The 20386-nt window shown below is 41.3% G+C and overlaps 1 protein-coding gene across 1 annotated transcript in view; it reads left to right on the forward strand.

Annotated features, from left to right (window-relative positions):
- CPS1 (carbamoyl-phosphate synthase 1) overlaps positions 1-20386 on the forward strand; it is an 83342-nt gene that overhangs the window by 5223 nt on the left and 57733 nt on the right. The window contains exons 4-15 of the mRNA XM_085065693.1: positions 73-129; positions 2527-2619; positions 6769-6858; positions 7960-8088; positions 8649-8755; positions 9156-9297; positions 11404-11481; positions 12987-13085; positions 13763-13858; positions 17580-17769; positions 18841-18998; positions 19777-19905. Of these exons, the coding sequence (XP_084921819.1) occupies positions 73-129; positions 2527-2619; positions 6769-6858; positions 7960-8088; positions 8649-8755; positions 9156-9297; positions 11404-11481; positions 12987-13085; positions 13763-13858; positions 17580-17769; positions 18841-18998; positions 19777-19905 (1368 nt within the window). The remainder of the gene's footprint in view (positions 1-72; positions 130-2526; positions 2620-6768; positions 6859-7959; positions 8089-8648; positions 8756-9155; positions 9298-11403; positions 11482-12986; positions 13086-13762; positions 13859-17579; positions 17770-18840; positions 18999-19776; positions 19906-20386) is intronic.

Genomic DNA, 20386 nt, shown 5'->3' on the forward strand with positions numbered 1-20386 from the left:
AAAGTGATCTGGCTGCTGTCTTCTTTCTGTTTTAGCTGCTTTTTCTCTAACTTATCCTTGGGTTTTCTTCAGGTGCCTGCACTGTATGGGATCGATACCAGAATGTTGTCCAAATTAATTCGTGACAAGGTATGATCTGCTTCCCTTGATCCAGTTGCATTAACCTTGCTTATGCTGGACTCTTTCCAGGTTCAGCAAACCTGGAGTAGCAATGGTACTGCTGGGCTGCCTTGACTTCAGATGCTGCTGAGATCCATATGCTCTTCCAAAGGCTTCTATACTGCTGGGCAATGCTCTGCTCCCAAGGAGCCCCCTCTCTTCCTCTGCTCTGGGTTTCTTGTCCTACATAAGTGAGCCAGCACAAAGTGATGTAAATGAAAGGCCTCAGGTAGTGTCAGACACAACAGGTAGTAGTATCAAGTAGATGTTAACTCAGTAACAGTCACGGGATCAACAAGTCTGTGAGGTATTGTGGATATTAATTCACAGACGGTGCCACCTTTGATCAGTAGAAATTCTCCTGCTCCTCTGAGACAAAGGAATGCCTACAGTAATCTAAGCTGGATTCCTAACCTGTTTTTCTTTGGCTGATGCCTGCTATTATTTTCAATAGCCATTACTTTTCTCTTTTTTCCAAGAGCTGACAATGGAAGGACGTGAGTAGTGTTATGGAATGAAGGTTATTGTGAAGGTACACTTCACACTGGCTGAAATGGTGATCAAAGCCAGTTTGAATGTAAATGTACCTTAGAGGCTCTTCTTTTCCAATGGATTATTTGAAGCTGCTCTTTTCTTTGTGTGATCAATTTTCAATCTGCAGCCCTATCCCATGTCCCCTTTCATTCCACAGAGCAAAACAGGAATGTCTCAGCTTAAATAGAGAAATATTTGTAGAAATGAATTTTTATAGGAAGATTTGTCATTGTCCTGCTCTTACAGATACCATACAAGTGCAATTTAATACAATAGAAAATGCCAATGTGTTTTCTGCTCTCTTAAGATATAATAGATCACTGTTCCTTTTATCAAAAATAAATACTTTCAGTGTTTGTCCTGTAACTTAGCAGTATATGGTAGTAGGTCCCATTATACCATGACTTTGAGTGGTATTGTTGTATGGCTTTTAGAATAGTTCATAATGTCACTTTTTCACCCAGTTTTCTCAGGTTGAAAAAACTGCTTACTTTTTCACTCCAATGTCTCTTTAAAAATTGGAGGTGAGAGCAGGGCTTCCTTATGATTAATGCAGGAATGAGCAATAACTTTTTTAAATGAACTAAAGGTAAATGCAGGGCATCATTTGGCTGAGAATAAGGGCTTTAGAGCTTTGTCATCAGCATTTATGAAACTCACTGCATGGTGGCACTCAGAACCATGGATCTCAAGCACCACTCAGCACCTGTGTTCCCAAGAACTGGACTTGTTGAAGGTGATGATGATCTTTTCAGATCTGCTTCATGTGAAGCAGCTAGGAGCAGGTTTTGGTGTAAGGTGCTACTCAAGAAGACATAGGATGTCATCCACTGTTAGGAGCAAAACTCTGTCCTTAAAACTTGCCCTTATTAGTGTGCATGGCAGTGCGAGATATTGGCTGTTGCTTGCCCAAGAGAAATGGAAAGGATACTTCAGGTATGGCAAACCAGGGAAGTATCTCAAAGGAGAATCGCTAAACCCAAGGAGCAATCCCAGTGTAAATACTAGTGTAATGTCCACAGCACAAGCTGGGTTTAACATGTTTGATCATGAAAGTGGGATTTGATAAATTTACCACAAAATATTGACTTCCTCTGTTTTAATTTCCCCTTCCATCCTTGAAAAGTTCTGCAATGTATACCATGTTCCCATGCTGAGAAGCAGTTAACCCTAGATTAATTCCACTTACTCCAGGAGTGGGGCAAAGCCAAAGGAGGGTTTTTATTTCCACTGAGAGCTTTAATGAGAAGAAGGATATGCTGCTGGCAGAACAAGAATGTCCTAGATTCTGCCAGGTGGTAACAGCAATATAGAGTATGACTTGCTGAAGGTGATTTTTATTTTTAACAGTTTATTCAGAAAGCAGCTGTGCTGACCTGCCTCCTACATAGCTTTTCCTTGCACCAGTTTTGCTGCCTTGTAGCTATCCACAGGAGGCAGCTGAAAACCTCACAGTGGGTTTCCAAAACCAAAAAAGTTTCCAAAACCAAAAAAGTTTCAAAATGCTCCCAGATCTACATGACAATTATGTGGGGATCTGAATTCTGATCTTCTTGGAAAACAACTCAATTTCATGTCACAGCACAGCTTGCCAGAATGCCTATTAACAAATTTTGCTGATAATGTCTCTTCCCTGAATGAAGGGGTTTTTAAACAGATTTTTGATACTGAGGAAGGCTCATAGACTTCTGAAAATGCTAAAAATGGTTATAAACTGCCAAGAAACCATCTTTAAACAGCTGTTCCAGTTGCTGTGCTTGTCAACACCTTGTCCCAGTGTTCACAGCTTCTGCTTTGCTCATGCTTTGTTTTTTTTGTGGTTTATTTCCACAGGGCACGGTACTTGGGAAGATTGAATTTGAAGGTCAACCCATGGAGTTTACAGACCCAAATAAGCAAAACTTAATTGCTGACGTTTCAACAAAGGTGAGAAGTTCTTCTGCAGTATCAGGGCTATATGCTCCAGATAGTAACCGCTCCCCATTTACTCTGGGGATTAACCAGTTTTTCTAAACAAACAATATGGTGACGCTTTCTAAACCATGCATCTTTCCAGACCATTGATGGACTGTTCTCTCAATATCCCTGAGGCTCCTTAGGTGCAGTGTTGGAGATAAAAAATGGGTTGGGTTGAGCTGAATATGGTCTGAACCATACACTGATCAGTTACAAAGACAGAGAAGTATTGGGGAATCCATTATAATTGGTATATGGTGGACATTTTTAAATGGAAAAAAATGAATTAAAAGAATGGTTGCTTTCCTTAAAAAAAATCAGGAAACATTGCTATAACATTTCATAATCTATGTTCAGGCACAATTTTGTTGGGGTGATTCCAGAAGGGATTTCTAGATATAAAAACCAGACCAAATTAGGAACCCCCTGGATCTAATATTACTGGAATTAGCTGCTATGCCCATAGATCTGAACAGACCAGCAGTGAAGTTTTTACTCTGTTAGCTGGGGCATGCAAATTGTGTTCAACTACAAGTTGAGAAGAATGTTAGAAATCATGAGGATGTAGGAAACCAGGCCCATAGTGAAAATAGTAACCATTTTTGTACCAGTGCAAGGGCTGATGTCTTAAATTGTGTCCCTTTTATGGATTTAATTGGGGGATAAAGAGTGCCCTGAATGCTTTATCCCATTGACTGATGAATTGAGTGTACAAGTGCCTTTTGCAAATTCCATGCTTGCTACGCTTATCCTTCAAGATAAGCGAGGCTCTGGTAGGGCTCTGCAAATAGTTGCTTGTGCACTGTTCTGCACACAAACTGGTGTGTTCATGGCATGGATGAAAAGCTGTCCTGAACAGTCTGGTCGGTGAGCAAGTAGGAGTTTGAAGCACTCTCTGTCCAGGCCTGGGTTTACAGTACTGTTGCAATACAAAGACTGCCTTGCAAATCTCACCCTGGGGAATCTCCCCAGTTCATGCCAACGCCTCCGCTGTATTTTGAGTCAGGGCCTTGCTGCTACACAGAAGGTTGTGATCTAGGATTGCAGGGTGCAGGTGGAGCAATTTCAAGCAGTATCTCAGAAATAGGTAAGATTGCTGATGTTAAACTCTGCAATTACTAATATAGAATTACTGTAAAGGTGCTGAAAATAGCTTCTTAAAGGGAGATATAATAAGATTAACAGCACTTTGGTGGTCTCGTTATGTTTATAACGTTGTTTTATAGGCTTAAAAAACAACATCACAAATAAAGCTGTAAATGAGGTAAGCTGTTTAATGTTGGTAATTACTGGACATGATATTCTATCTGTTGCCAATTGGTGATTTTCATGTAAATCAGCACACAGTGTGATCAGGAATCTGCTTATCTATTGTACACTAGGAGTGATTGATTTTCTTATTATATCCTACCCCTCCTACCTTCCTTAAATGCTAGTGATTTAGACTGTGCTTGCTAACATTGCCTATCCAGGGCAGGGAATGTAGAAAACTGCCAGTATTCTGCAGGCACTCTTGTGGGAGATTTTTTTTTTTTGGTGCATGTGATAGTCAGGGTCGCAGAGCAGATGAGAGGTATTTAACCACCCCAAGATAAAGGTCACATATCTCCACAGATGCAGCTCCACGTACTGTTTTTGTTCTCAGCATTAGTACCAGCAGGAGTTTTTACTCTCCCTGGCCACTGGTTTGCAGTCTTCCCATATAATCCTTTCAGACTGAAACAGTTTTTTTATGGACAGTACCATGAGCAGGTGAGGGAAATCCTCTGGCTTTAGAAGGAAAATACTTTAACAGTTCTCTGATCCAGCTCCCAGTCTAGTTTCTGTCTAGACACACTCTTGGCCAGATGCAGAGGACAGGTAAGGTCTCTGCAGGACAGAGTGTGACAGCTGGGTTGTGGAGACAGCAACACATAAAATCAGTCTTGCAGCTGAAGGAAATGTAACAAATCACAGCTAATTAATTGGACAGGAGAAAGTTTTAAAAGTCAGGGAAATAAAGCATCTTAATGTAGTGTTGCCCCACAACTCCCTCTGGTTATGTTGGAGCCAAGGAGAACCTTTGAAGGAAGTCTTTGCTTTAACAAAATATTTTGTTATTTTTTGAAGTATGGATGTTGTGAGGAATTGAGGGGCCTTCAAAAGCCCCTTTTGAAAAGGAAGGTTAGTTTTTCTTAAGGTTCTCTGACACAGGACACTAAGCTAGTTTCTATGAGAACACTTTAATCTTCTTGAAATTTTTGAAACCTACCTCCCAGAAGCCTAAAGGACAACAGGTAGTAGACCCATAAAATTCCTGTGCAGCAATACAGTTCCACTATGGACTATGAAAGCAGAATCTGCCTGTGTTTCAGTAACTGTGATCGTTTGTCAGGCACAGCTTCTTATCAGAAGCCTTGAGTGATCTAACAAGATCCAGTTTCAGCAGGATTCTACTCATTCTGAAAAAAGGATTGTAGGATACTTTGCCATCTGATTATGTAATGTGAACTACAAGGTAGGTTTCCATACAAAAATCTCCTTTCTGCATTACTCACCAGGAGTCACAGCAGCAGTGGTAACACTAGTGTCTCAGGGCTGAAGCATGTCCTCAGGGAAGGAGTAGAACCATTGGTGATTTGTGTGCTGCAGCTTGAAGCCTTGTAGTGAAGGGAGGTGCTCCTTGCACCCCATGTCTTGCACCCTTGCTCCTGAGGTGGCAGTAAGTCTCTCCTGATGACGATCAGAGCTGTCCTCACACAGGACACACTCTTGCCTTCTAAAAATCTTTACGTTTCAAATCTCTGCAAAAGTGAAAGTTCAAACATGAACTGAGCTACAGTAACACAGGGGGAGGAGATGCAATATTCTGCTAACAAATTTCATCTTGAATTATCTGCTGAGGGGATGTCTTTCCTTCTGGCTGGTCATAATTCTCCTTTTAAACTATTCAGTTTGTCACGCAGCATGAGCCACATTGGATGTGGATTTTAGTATCTTTTTGTAAGGGGGCCCAGCTGTGAAGTATGGATGACAGGGAAGCTGATTAAAAGGGAGTTACTCTAAAAAAAGAGAAAAAAAAAAGAAAAGGCAAAAAGGGCTAAAAAAAAATACTTGGTTTTTTCAGTGATGCCCAAAAGAATAGCCACTTTGGGCAAAGTACATTTGTCAATACCAGCTTTCAGAAGCTGAGTGTAATTGAAAGTAAGCACAGAGGGTTTTTTAGGAGGAGGAAGGCAGCCTTATGTGCTTATTGATAAATAGCATCAATAACTGCTACCTGCAGTCATGTAACAAGTAAAATAATTCAGGAAGCTTCAGAAAGAAGGTGTTCATAAATAACCTTACATCAGTGCTAGAGCTGTCTCACAGTGTGTCTGTATGGCACAGTATCAAGTCAGTATATATAATATACAGTGGTTTAACTTCACTCTCTTCCATTCTAGCTGTGCCCAGAAGATGACTGGGTGTACAAAGCATGATGGTCCAGATTTGGGGCTGGTGACTATTTTGTGGAATGGGTTAAGGAACAGCAGCTGAAAGATAAGAATTTGTGAGATAAAACTGCCAGGTCCATATAAACATAGGCCATGCCCAGGGACAAGCCTGGCCCAGTCTGTACTGCCATGATGCAGAGAAGGTCACTCACAGGTTATCTCCAACTGTGCTTTGGTCTTATGGGACTGCAGGTGGTGTTTCATGTGATGGATCTGGAGCTGGTGTGAAGCAGCCTTGCTCCACTGGCATCAGCAGGATGACTGCCCTTCATCCAAAAATCTCTCACTGAGTATCCGGCCTGTTTTTCTTGGGTTGCAGTAATCTGTGAGCACTGGCTTTTTGCATCACTGTTAATGAGGTGACACACTGGAAAAAAGCTTGTCATTAGCTTTGGAAACAAGTGATTGCTTAGGAATTGCATTACTGCTGCAATCAACAGTATATAAAAGAACATTTTAACTTCTGCTTTCACAGAACGATGAAGAAAGCACTAATGTCTGCAGTATTCCTGGAGACTTGCATGTAAATTGATTAAGTACCTGTTGCTGCATGTTGGTGAAAAGTTACTCTGCTGCCCATCTTCCCTGTGTTTGGGGGACAGGGTGTGATCTGTCATTTATAGAATGGTCTGTCTTTTTTTAGGAAGTCAAGGTTTATGGCAGAGGGAATCCAATTAAAGTTGTAGCTGTCGACTGTGGGTTGAAGCACAATATTATCCGTCTGCTAGTAAAGGTAGGTCAGTGCTTGATGTCCCTTGTAATTTGTTTTGCTTTGGCAAGGGCCTTGCCTGTACTCTCGAGCCTTTCTTCCACCTGGACACATCAATTCCAAAATTTGTTGCCCTTCTAAAGGGAGGTACAATTTTTAGGATGATATTTATGGACTGGGAGGTGTTATGTGCGCTTGGCACACTGTACTGAGGGGATAAGGAAGGGGACCTGTATAGCAGCCTGTCAGCCATGGGAAGAACCCCAGAAGATGAGTTTTCAAAAGATGAGGTACAACTTCTCTAAAGAACAATGAAGGAAGGTCAACCCAACGTTGTTAATAATAAATAAATGGGGGGGAAAAATGCAATGCAGTTGGCGAATGGTTGAAACAGGCACAGAGTATTTGTGGAATGTTCGTCCTTGAAGATATTAAACACAGCTGCCCCGACCCTCAGCAACCTGCCTTAAAGTGGAAATTACCCCTGCTTTGAGCAGGGATTGGACCTGATGACCTCATGAGGCTCCTGCATCCTGAGTTTTCCTTTGATTCCAGAAGTCTGTGAAAATCTTTTCCTGTTTTTAGCACAGTGATGTAGCAGTTCTGATGGAAGGCAGAGTCCTCATGTTCTCTAGATGCACAGGATTTCCCTTTTAATTTCCATTCTTTAATTAATTCCATTTTTAAAATTAATGTGGATGTTGTCTCATTAACTGTCATCTCAGTTTTGATGTGCTGGACTATGTCTGGCATGTTACAGAACAGGGCTGTGAAGCCCTAATTTAGCAGGTAGGATGCATGCACCGTGTAAAAGTGAACATATGTTACATGTGTACATACACACTTTGCATTAGTAAGTTTTGATCTCATCCGTGCATTTCAGAGTAACTTGACAAACACTGAGGTGGCTCAAAGGTGCCAAGTCTACCAGTTTTGAGAAAGTAATATGGTCAGATAGTGGAGAGTAGCCTCATCCTGGGCAAAGGAGATAGCTGATGACTGAAATACAAATTCAGGTTTTGGGATACAAGAGCACAGGAAGAACTTCCTGAGAAAAATTAATTTTTTTTCCTCCTCTTTTCATTACTTTTTCACTTATTTGTGTTTTGGTTTTTTTTTCTTTAGCGAGGTGCAGAAGTGCATTTGGTTCCATGGGACCATGACTTCACCAGCATGGATTATGATGGACTCATAATTTCTGGAGGTCCCGGGGATCCAATGAAGGCCCAGGAAGTGATTCAAAATGTCAGACAGGTACAGTGCAATTGCTGTAGGCTCATTATACTTGTTACTTTGCCTTTTTTTCAACTGCTTGAAGTAATGGTTGTAGTAACATGTTATGGGCCAAATGTTCAGACATTTTACCTGCCTGGAGTATTCCTTATGTTGGTCCAGTGGGATTTGTCTCCAGCCCAATTGTTACAACAAGGCTATATAGAGCTTGGGGAACAATACATGGCAAACATAATGACCACAATTACCTTACCAGTGCCTTAAAGTATCCTGTGCTCTTTCAGGTCTTCTGTGCCCTTAGGAAATAACAGCACTGATTTCAGAGCTCCTGCTTGGAATAGTGCCACACACTAAATGGCTGTAATACAGTGTCATTGCTTATCCCCTCTGCTTAGTTTGACACCAAGCTGTGCTCTGAGGTTTCCCTCTGAACCAGAGGAAAGGAGGAAACTTTCTTTCATAGGCTGTTGCCACCCTGGCATTCAGCTTTTTCCCCAAGTCTGTGACAGAACTAGCATGGTTTATGCTGGAATTTCTGGATGAAGACACTCCAATATCTCTTGAAAACCTTTTCATTTTAGGTCCTGGAGAGCAATCGCCCAGAGCCCCTGTTTGGAATTAGCATGGGGCATCTGATCACTGGAATAGCAGCTGGAGCTACTTCCTACAAGATGCAGATGGCCAACAGGTGTGTCATCTCTTCTGCTTCCCAGAGCCTAGACAGAGCAGCTCAGCACTGGAAAGCACTATGGAGCAGCAGTGCTCTGCTTCTGAGCTGCCTTACCAGCTGCTGGCATCTCAGTAACACTGCTCCTGCATTCCAGCCATTCTCCTTGCCTTTAATTTAAAACTATCACGTCATGCACTACTTTTTTTGAGCATGTTTTGACAGTATTTGATGTAATTGATGCCTATCGAGGTGAAGAATAGCTAAGTTTCTCCTAGGATTTATAATTTTGAGATTGGCTGCCAGTATTTTACTGCTACTATTGAGCTGCTATGTATAGCCCCACAGTTATCAGCTCCTCCTAATTGTAGCACTTGAACACATCTGGCACTTCAGTCCTCTGCTCCTTTTTTTCTTCCAGAGGCCAGAACCAGCCCGTCCTGAATGGAGTGAATGGACAGGCTGTCATCACTGCTCAGAACCATGGCTATGCCATCGACAGCTCCAGCCTCCCTCCTGGCTGGAAGCCTCTCTTTGTGAATGCCAATGACCAAACAAATGAGGTGAGCTCATGCTTTATTCCAGATACCTGCACAGAGAAGCCTCTAGCGAGGAAGGATCTCTGGCTTTATTTCACCTCCTGGAAGCTTGCTCTCACATTTTCAAGGCTAAATTTGTTGATTTGATCCTCTACTTTACTTGGAGCCTTGCCTAACAGTCGGGGTAGGGTAAGATGGGTACACCACTGTACTGGTCCCACTGCACTGGATTGCAACAGTGACTTTGTGATTGCCCTTGAACAGCTACCTTATTAATTTCCATGATTTCCCTACTGTTGGTGGTGCTCACTTAGCACCATTGTCTTAGGGCTTGTGCCACAACAGTGCAAGCCTGTGTCACGATTTTGTTGTGTTGGTTCTGTGTTGCCCAGCACAGAAAAGGGGTGCCATTGCAGTCTAATTTGGTCTGTTATTGTAAATAACAAGACTTGCAATTACTGAATTCATGAGGAAGAGGGGCTGCCTCTAGAGAGCAGCTACTGGATCTAAGGTAAAAGCCCAATGTCAAGTGACAAGTGTCAGTTTGAGACAGATCTCAGGCTTGTAATTGCCCATATAAAATCTTTTCCATGAGGTCCAATGTTGGGCAAGTTAGTGAAATCTTGTTAATTATCAGGAAATAAATGAAAAGGTATTTTCAAAAGCAGTTTCCCTCATGGGAATATGCCTCTTTCTCTCTTGTTTTTTATGAATGCCCCACATCAAGTCTGGCAGATTGAACAGTGCTGTTCTAAGCTACCTATCTGATGATTTCAGAATAAGTTTTGTTTGTCAGGTTCTGTGTTCTTTATCCTTGCAGAAGGTTATCTAAAAAGAGAAGGGTATCTAAACATTGACAAATTTTACCAAACAAAATATTGATACAAAAAATTTGCAGCTGTTTGGCTCCATTTTTGAAATGAGTTTATTTTTGCTGTGTTGACAAACGAAACCCTTTCATTCCCAGGCCTTTCATGTTTGTGTTAGCTGGAATTTGGAGACAAAGGTGATAAGGTTGGGCATGAGTCTTCTGGACCTAGTAGGATGATGTTCTTCTGTGTGAGCAAAAAAACCATTTCTGTGAGACCCAAAGCAGCAACAGTCTCCTAAACCTTCGTAGATGGAGAGGCACAAAGACTGTGTTGGTTTAGCATGGGATGCACAAACAGGATCAGGGCCGGACAGTCTGTCATGTGGTGTCTGTTGCATTCCTCTGTTTGAAAAACAAAAAGCATTTCTGGTGGCTGACCTGATCCATCACAGCTGGACAGGGCCTGCACAGGTTTCCAAATACTGACAAGCCACAAAGTGAACATTTTTTGAAGATATTTCTATGTAACTAGAAGGAACATGAGCATACAGGAAAAATGTGACAGACTGATGGAATTCTTTACTCTTGAGGAACTTCTCTACTCCCATCTGGAACTGGGGACCATGAACAATGAAACCTACAGGTAGTCTCCTAGTGGATCATGCTTCTTGGTGCTATCAGGCCACTCAAATGAGAAATAATTTCTTCCTGGCTCCAACTGAAACTACAAACACTGTCTCTAAACTCAGTTTAGGTCCTTCATAGCTGTTTGTCTGCAGCAATGGTCGCCTTTGCCACTCTGCCCAACCCAGAGCAGAGATCAAAGCCATGTGTCAGCAGTGAATTACAAAGCCCTGTAAACAGTGAATTACGGAAATCAAGAGTGTGACCAAAATCTGTTTCTCCTATGACAGAACCAATCAGCTTGAGATAGTTAAACCATTCATTCCATAACAGCTTTATCCTAAGTGATCTTTTCTAGCCAGGTATGTTTTTCTTCTCTGCCCAGTCCCAGGATTGTCTCTGAAGGGAGCCCAGTGCACCTGCTCTGTCAGATGCTTACAGTTTATCAGTGTTTGGTGTTGGAGTGAAAGTAATGTCTCCACTGTGCCCCCCGTCCATGGGCACCTGAGGGTTGCACAGGCCCTGGAGTGTTAACAGCAGAGCAAGAGACTGGGAATGAAATGGGTGTCAGTTTGACAGCCCCTAGAAACACATCAGTCCTTTGGCCTTCAGTGCTTACAGGGATGAGATGTGGCTTTCTGTTCACTTGGTTGGTTGTCAGGAGGTGCCTAAGAGAGTCGCTTTCATTCCTGCAGGGAATTATGCATGAGACCAGATCGATTTTCACAGCACAATTCTATCCAGATGCAAATCCTGGGCCGAGGGACACAGAGGTAATGTATGAGGGCTGATCTGTGTTTGCTTTCAGATGGCCTTGTGAGTGCAGAGATGTATCAGCTGGTGTACCAGTTAGTGATGGTACTAAATCTTGGGCCTGGAAATGTCGGGATCCTAGCAGAGGGCCCAGTCATGCATAGGCTTTTGTCTGCTTAGCTTGATCTGCAGCTAATAACAATCAGCAGCAAGAGGTCCATTGACTTCTTAGTGCTTTGGATCAGTGATTCCATTCATATCGTGTGTATGTATTGAGTCCTGGTAGGATTATCTCTTTGTGGGAAATTACTAAAGTGCTTAAGCCTTTGCAAGATCAGGCTCAAATCACTTGCAAAAGAGACTGCAAAAGGAATAGGATTTTATCTTATCAGTGAAAAATACTAGCCAGATGCTTTGTAATAAAATCATTAACTTTCTAATACACTTTAGTTCCACTTTCAAATTTTATAATTACTGTAGAGTTATGTAAATGGATTCATACTTCCTCACTCTGGTTCTCCTAAGTGAAATGAAATTTTAATCCCCCATCTGTGACTTCACTCAAATTCTGTAACAACTGGTTGCGTAGTCACAGAATATGACTAAGCAGCATCAGGGGATGTAGAAGGCAGAGGAGGCATGTCTGAACATAAATGAGCTATTTAGCATTTCCTGAGAGAGGAAGATGGAAGAATACCTAGAAATGCTTATTTTAATCTTAATTTGATGATGTTGATTAAACCTGCAAGTAAATATCTTGATTTCAGGAACTTTCATGGCACTCTGATTGACTGGTGAATCTCAGAAAACTCAAAAAACTCAGCTACGTGTCTTTTCCAAGTCTGTGCACTCCCACTGCTGGGAAAGTTTGATAACATGGTGCCTATCCTGATAGGCTTGCAGAACCCATCCATACTCCTTCCACGGGTAATTCCCAGCAGCCAGCCAGCCTCAGGGGCTGTGTGGGAGAAGGCTGGCAGTGTGGGGCAGGTGGGAAGCCTGTCCCACTGCCTGTAGCTGCCTGATTCCAGTGAGGGTCCTGCTGCCTGCCTGCCCTGCCTGGCCAGAGAGCACTTTCCTGGCAGATACCCTGGGACTACCTCTGGAAGGACAATGCTGATTTCTCACAACTGATATTTAGCTATCCCTGCTCAGATCCCTGCTCTGTAGCAGGCACCATTCCAGATGGTTCCCTGAGCTAGTTCAGTGTATGCTCTTCTGTGTTTTAGCTTTTGATGCCCTTTCACTTGTTGCACTGGCAGCTGCATAGAAGCAGAGCACACAGACATGATTGATGTCTGTTTTTTTCCTGATTGTGACCTCACTTTCTTGAATGCAGCTTCATCAAAGTTGTTATGTAAATTTCAAATAATGATCCCCTCTTTTCAGAGGTGTAAATCTGCCTGCTGGAGGCAGTAGAGCAGAGCTGATTGCATGAGTTCACAAATGGCCTGTGTTTTCCTTCTTTGCTTGGTATATATTTAGTTCAACTTTTGCAATAAATATATGTGTTTATTTTTCCTAGTTCCTATTTGATTCATTTATTTCCCTGGTTAAGAGAGGAAAAGGCACCACCATTTCCTCAGTCCTTCCCAAGGCTGAAGTGAGAGCTTCTAGAGTGGAGGTCAGTGTACCAATATTTTCATGCCTGTCAGTGAGGCTGGGAGCTAGTTAATTCCTACTGAACCCATGGCACAAAATAGCACATAGAAGTCAAAGGAGGCTTCTCTTATACAAGTCGTGACAGCTGCTTATCTCACAGTCATCTGGCCTCTTTTGTGTTATTAACTCCCTTTTCTTAGGAATAGTTTAAAGTTCTGATGTGTTATGTATTTTCTTTGCAGCTCTCCAGAGAAAGGTACTCTCATAGCAGTATAATTAGGTGCCCTGGGATAATCTAGCCATGAGATTTTGTGCCAGCACTATAATGTTGGTGCTTGGTTGCTTAGCAAATAAGTCTGAAATTCCTAACATGAGCTGAATTTCACACAGTTTTGCTGTCTTAGAGGCTGCTGGACTTTGTGGGCAGCCAAAGTGAGGCATGGTTCTTTATAAGCACGTGATACAATTAATGTGTTTATTGTATGCCCTATCTATGAGTCACATATTTCTCTAAATGGAGATATATGGGAGAATTCCAGTAGAAATATTTAAAGTAAAACTGAAGTGATTTTGAAAGTGACTCCTCTTTTGGAAACGTATGTTCTGTAATTTAAGACTGTTCAGTGCTGCACCGTCTCTGTTCATTTCAACATCCACTACACTGGGACTGATTTTTTTCATGCCGTTTGACACTTGCAGGTCTCCAAAGTTCTCATTCTAGGATCAGGGGGTCTGTCGATCGGTCAAGCAGGGGAATTTGATTACTCTGGATCACAGGCTGTGAAAGCCTTGAAGGTGAGGAGATACTCTGAAAATACTAACCTCATCTTTCCCTTCTCACAGCTAAACTGATCCTCCAACTGGGGCAGGGAAGCTGGTGAGGATAAATGACGTAGGGAAATTTAGCCATTTTTCTTGGTGAGTTTGCTGGTTGAGTGATATGAGTTAACCACTCAGAATTGTCTTCCAGAGATATTCTCAGTGTTTCCATCACAGTCTTCAAGCAGCTTGTTATTTGTGATGTGTTGCTCCAGGCTTGTTAAACTGAATGGAAACGAGGGGGAGGAATATGGTCAGATGTACCTGAGCTGAAATTATTGGAACTTTTGTGGTATGTCAACACACTCCAAGGCAGAAAACCAATAATGGCTGAACAGTTTGCTACTGCTATGCAAAAGATTTTGAACCTCTTATCAGGGCAGGTTTTCTAAATGGTATTTACTTTAAATGGGGTGAACTTTTTAAAGGTCATATATGTCAAGTTTTGTTTCCAGAATAGGTCGTAGAAAGGTTGGTAGGCCAAAAGCTCAAGCTAGGAGGTGTAGAAGGGTAGAGTGTCCTGTGATGGGGTTATTACTGCTAATGTAAGAGCTACCCAGGCTCCCGCTTCTTGTCTAACCTCCTATGAAGACAGAGGAAAGAGCTTTCAGAGGCCTGACAGAATCAGAGTAGAAGTTGCAGCTACCTTCAGATGAGGTGATGGTTGTGAGTGATTTTGAGGCTGTTCTGATGTCAGGAACATTCTATTCCTGTGCTGATCCGGGAGTCAAGGAAGGAAGAATCAGTTTCAGTAACGTTAAATATAATCTGGGGCTGCTCTGAGTTCATCCCCTTGTTGCAACACATCTTGTATTGCATATGCTTTATTTGTGTCCCATATTACTGTTGCTGGATACTTGTTCAAACTGACTGCATCAGCACGAGAGAAGTACAAGTCAGGAGTGGAGGATCCCAGAGTTGGGAAGTGTCAATAATGACCCATTTGGAAAGGGATTATCTCCCTCCTTTTTTTTTTTTTTTCCCCCTCTCTTTTGTCCTTTAAACTCAGCTTGGCTTGTGGAAGAAAGTGGGGTTTTTTAATGATAAATATCCCCAGTTTGACCTCCCACAGTGCCCTTCCCCTTCACATGGCCACCCAAGAGCTGCTGGGATCTGTAGGCTGATCAGTCATTCCAGAGGCAGAACTTGCCCTTCCTGACCTTGCCTCTGGCAGAGGCACTTAGGGCAGCATTTGAGAGAGGAGTGGCTGGTTCGCCTTGCCAGGGAGAGCTGCAGAGCATGGCTGGGAGAGAATGGGCAGTTAACAGGAGACAAGAGTGATTTCTTTCCCCTTAGACTTCTTCATTTTGTTTTATTTTTTGTTACGAATCAACGCTGACTCTCACTGCTGTTGTTCTGATTCATTCTGCTGTGTGCTGATGTTCTTGCTTGGCTGCTGGATGCTGGTTCATTATAAGAAGCTGCTGTTATTATTATTCAGTCCTGGACAGTTAAATGGGTGCCTCTTTTAAAGATTAAAATCCTGAGGAGCTGGGACTTCCACAGTGAGTAAATCTGTATCTGCAAAAATGTCGATCAAAGGCAGGAACATCCCCTTGATGAGCAAGGCCTGGAAGCATCTGTGAACAACAGAGTCTGCTTGTAGTCACCTGGAAAATCTTCTGCCTAACTTTCTATGGGGATTATCCCAACTGGGCTGAGTACAGGTGGATATTACACATAAAGAGAAATTGAGCCCTCCTAGGGTTTTATTAATTCACTGTTTTAATTAAGTTGTAACAAATGTCACCATCAGGATGGGTGACCATTACTGTGTGTTTATAAAAAATTAAAAAAGGCAGAAGATGAAGGAGAGGGTTGCAAGAGCAAACAGCATGTGGATTAAAATCCAACAACCCAAACAACTGGGCCAGAATGATGTGATATCAGTGAAATGTGTTTCTCAGCACAGAGAGCATTAGTTCTCTAATTAATTATCCTCATCATCACTGCTAGCTTGTCTTTAAGACACCTTGTCCCAATAAGCATCTCAGAAAAAGCTGAGATGTGCAGATACTCCAGCCTGTTGGAAAGTGATAAACCTTTTCTTCCCCCATTTGTTTCAACTGAATTGTAGCTATGAATTTCTGAATACATTTATGAGAGAAGAATGTTTTGGTCTTTTCCCTCACCACCTCCATGAAAACTACCCATTTAAGGGTCATTTCTCTAAATCCAAAATATGTTCCATAAGGATTTTATATCTTCTTTCCTTCCCCCGTCCCACACATTTCCAAGGAAAGTGTGCTTCAGTGATAAAAAATCTGACCTTTCACAGGGAAAAAAGGTCAGTAGAAATTTACAGCCAGTCTTTAAGGCAGTATTTTAAGTTGACAAAGGAAGGAGAAGAAATGTTATCCAACACCTGAACACTGAGTGCTCTGAGTGAGAATCCCACTGCTCCAGGTGAGCTATTTCTTTGTTTCCCCAAACCAGTGAGACAAACAACCACAAATTTTAAACAAACACAGAAAAATTCTTTTGTGTTTCATGCTTATTGTGAACTGAGGGAAAATAGCACTTTCTGTACTGGTCCCAACAACACTTCCATAGCATTTTCTCCAGCCTGTTTCTTTATAATATTTTTAAAATATTGTCACTGTTCCTCTCTTCAATGGGAATTGTTGTTGTTTTTTAATCTTTTAACAACTTTCATATAGCAATTCTTTCTTTTGAAATGTAATTTGCATCTGTAATTAGCATTTTTTGCAAATGGTGTGTTTGTTTGTAGGAATTTTTTGCCTTACAAGAAACTGATGGAGATTGGAATGAGTTCCTGTAAAAATGGGCCACAGCCTTTGCACTTTTCAGTCCACCTTTTTAAAAAAGCAATCGAAATTTTTTCTCTATGTGCATGTCTACTGACATGTTTTTTTAAGCTTGGCCACACTCATCATTATTAGCACAACTTGGTTGGTTTCTTCATGGTGCTAATATTTCAAGAGTGAGAAGGGTTGATCTGCCCAGCTCTGACTCAGATTTTTCTATTAATGAGCAAACTAGTGCATTTCTGTCTGTAGCTAAAGAGTAGCAAGACTGTTAGAGCAGGAAACAAATAAACTTTATTATCCATTATCACTCTATCTCAGTTTCTCATCTATTGCAGAGTAAAGTTTCGACTAACCTTCATCTTGCATAGAAAGGCAGAGTTTGTCTTTTAATATGTACAATATCAAATAAAAAAGTTATGGGATGAGATTTTTAAAGTGTTACTATCAGGACAATAAAGTATTTTTATAGAAAGTCAAAGCAAAAAATGTATTTTTGTTACTGTTACTAGCTGGTACAAAAATCGGAGAACTTCGAAGACCTACTGCTTGGCAAGAAAAGACTGGCTTTTGATTAAATTTTTTGCTTTGGCACCTTTAATCGTACTTCCAAAAGAAGACAGACATTATTATGTTGGAGTTTGTTCCTGTCTCTTCCATTATAACTCTTAATGTGTTAAACAATTTCAACCAAATTTTTGAATAATGTGGGAATCTCCATTCCCTCAAGATTCACAGGCACAAAAGTAAAGAGCTGGCATTAGCTTAGCCTGGTACGAGAGACCAGAGGTCTCTTATAGGACAATACAGCATTTTTAAAATTCTGCTGTTGGTAAATTGCAAGGGTGATGAACCCCATCTCTCCTTGCTGCTGTTGTTAGCTTTTTTCCCACATATGCCTATTTTTAATGTAGATTTTCATTTTTCAGGAAGAAAATGTGAAAATTGTCCTCATGAATCCCAATATTGCTTCTGTGCAAACCAATGAGACTGGATTAAAGCAGGCTGATGCTGTCTACTTCCTCCCCATCACTCCACAGTTCGTCATTGAGGTGATCAAGGCAGAGCATCCCGATGGATTAATTCTGGGCATGGGTGGCCAGACTGCTCTCAACTGTGGTGAGTGTGATACATGTGCCTTGACACTCCATGCAGGCAGAATAATGTTTTTTACCAGATAACAAGTAAAGTAATAATGGACATGACCAGAGGAAATGGCCTCCAGTTGCATTAAGGAGGTTTAGATTGGATATTAGGAAAAATTTCTTCAATGAAAAGATGGTCAGGCATTGAAACAGGCTGGAAGTGCTCAAAAGGTGTGTGGTTGTGGCACCTGGGGACATGGTTTTATGGTGAATGTAATGGTCCTGGGTTAACATGGGACTTGTTGATATTAGAGGTCTTTTCCAACCTGAATGATTCTTTGATTCTACCACATGTTCTATGGATTTTATTTGTGCAGGCATCCAAGCCCCACATGCCTCACACATTGCCCAGGTTACTGACGGATACAGGCAGGGATACCAACCATGGGGGAGTGAGTCATTGCTAAACTGTGACCTATCATCTAATTGCTGAGTTTGATACTTTAGAGTAATTCATATGTCCTGCTTTTCATTTTAAATCTTAGCTATCATAGTTGAATTTGGGATATTTTGACCACCTTGAGGCAGAGATTAAAATTAAAAGTTACCTTCGTTTAACTTCTTGCATCAATATTGGTCTGTGCTGCTTTGCTCTGTGGTGCAGGTGATGGCCAAGCAGTAACTGTACTATTATCCCAGGTTTCATAGATTTGATGACAGAAAATTCCATGTTATTGTTAAGAGTTCTGACAAAAATAATAAAATTAGCCATTGATGAGGCCAGAAATGTAGTCAGCTAATCAAATATCTTTTGAATGCTTTCTTCTTTCTAAATTTTCTTAATTCTTCCCTGTGAGGGTGGTGAGGCCCTGGCACAGGTTGTGCAGAGAAGCTGTGGCTGCCCCATCCTTGGGAGTGTTCCAGGCCAGGTTGAACAGGGTTTGGAGTAACCTGGTTTGGTGCAAGGTGTCCCTGCCTGTGGCAGTGGGTTGGAATTAGATGAACTTTATGGTTCCTTCCAACCCAAACCATTCCATCCTTCTCTAATTCTGTGATTCATCATCTACTATCAATTCTCAAAACTGTGTCTTTGTTTACTCTGCAGGAGTGGAACTCTTCAAGCAAGGAGTACTGCAGCAGTATGGCGTGAAGGTCCTCGGTACATCAGTTGAATCCATCATGGCTACTGAGGACAGAAAGCTTTTTTCTGATAAACTAACTGAGCTAAATGAAAAGATTGCTCCTAGCCTTGCAGTGGAATCGGTAAATCAGATAAATTTGAAGATTTGATTGCTATTACTGTTGCCCATTTCACTTAGTAAAAATAGTTCTTGTTTTGTACAGTGAAAGCTGAATGCAACTATGGATGCCGTAGTGTCTACGCTTTCATCAGCACTCCTTAGTGATTAATGCTGAGTCCCCATTCTACTCATTTAAAATGAGGGAAAATGCAATTAAGCACTAGGAAAACCTAAATTAATTTACCCATTGACAAGAAAAGTACATTATGTTGGGGTGACTCCAGTGCTGCAGCACAGAAGTATGTGAGATGTCGGGGGTATTTTTCTTAAATCTTATGCAAGCCATTTAGAGTTAGGATTCCAGGTCCCCAAAATCAGCAGTACTGAAATCTTTCTTGAGGGTTTGAGTATGAAAACAAAAAATTTGGTTTGGTGGAAAGGCCTGTTTGAATTTGGAGGAAATCAAAGAGGTCTTAAACTGAGATATCTTTTGGAGGGGTTATTTCATGGTGAAATCTCTGACAACAGACCATGTAAAGACATTGTCCATGGCAGGTCAGCAAGGAAGTCCACATATAGCTAAGGATAGAAGTCACCTCCTTGAGTGCATATTCCAGTTTTCCTCTGTCTGGCAGAAAAAGGCAATATTATAAAGTGAACTTCTATTATTTTCAATTCTATGTTCAGACAGTTTAGTGTCTTATTGATGGGATTTCCAGTTAACCTTGTAGCCAGAGTTGAAGTCTTTATTAATCTGAATTTGCTATCTATTTCTGAAATGTATTCCCCTCTCCTTTAAGGTTGAAGATGCTCTGAAGGCAGCTGAAAAGATTTGCTACCCTGTCATGATACGTTCTGCCTATGCCCTTGGTGGTCTGGGGTCTGGCATATGTCCTGATAAAGAAAGTTTGTTGGACCTTGGTACAAAGGTATGTCTGGAACTGCAAATTTTGGGAGTAGAATTGAACATCTGATTTTCTTAGATACTCTTCTAATGACACAGACAATGAAATTGTACATACCTTACCTTTCATCTTATCTGTAAAATGTTGCCCTGATTAGAAACTGCCCTCCTTTCATAATTCTTGGTGACTTGGATAATGGAAATGGCTCAATGACAGATCTTTTAAATTCATGATAAATCATAATTTGAGCAAGTTTTTCAGCAGTTTTGGTCTGAAAAGAAACATATTGACCTATATTCACCTACTTTCATGAGTAAAGGATTATGAACAGTGTCAAGGAAATTGAAACATTTCAAATGCTGCGAGATAATGTGGTCTTAGGCACAAAAGAGCTGGGACGCTTGGGCCTCTTCTGTTTTTGTCTAAAGATGGTAATTTTGCTAGGTCAAAAGGTCATTTAGCAGGATTACACTTCATAATTCGACAACTACCAGCTGTTTCTGGC

This window comes from Lichenostomus cassidix, chromosome 7 (assembly GCF_008360975.1).
Source record: "Lichenostomus cassidix isolate B80296 chromosome 7, HeHo_3.0, whole genome shotgun sequence".
In the NCBI taxonomy this organism is placed as follows: domain Eukaryota; kingdom Metazoa; phylum Chordata; class Aves; order Passeriformes; family Meliphagidae; genus Lichenostomus; species Lichenostomus cassidix.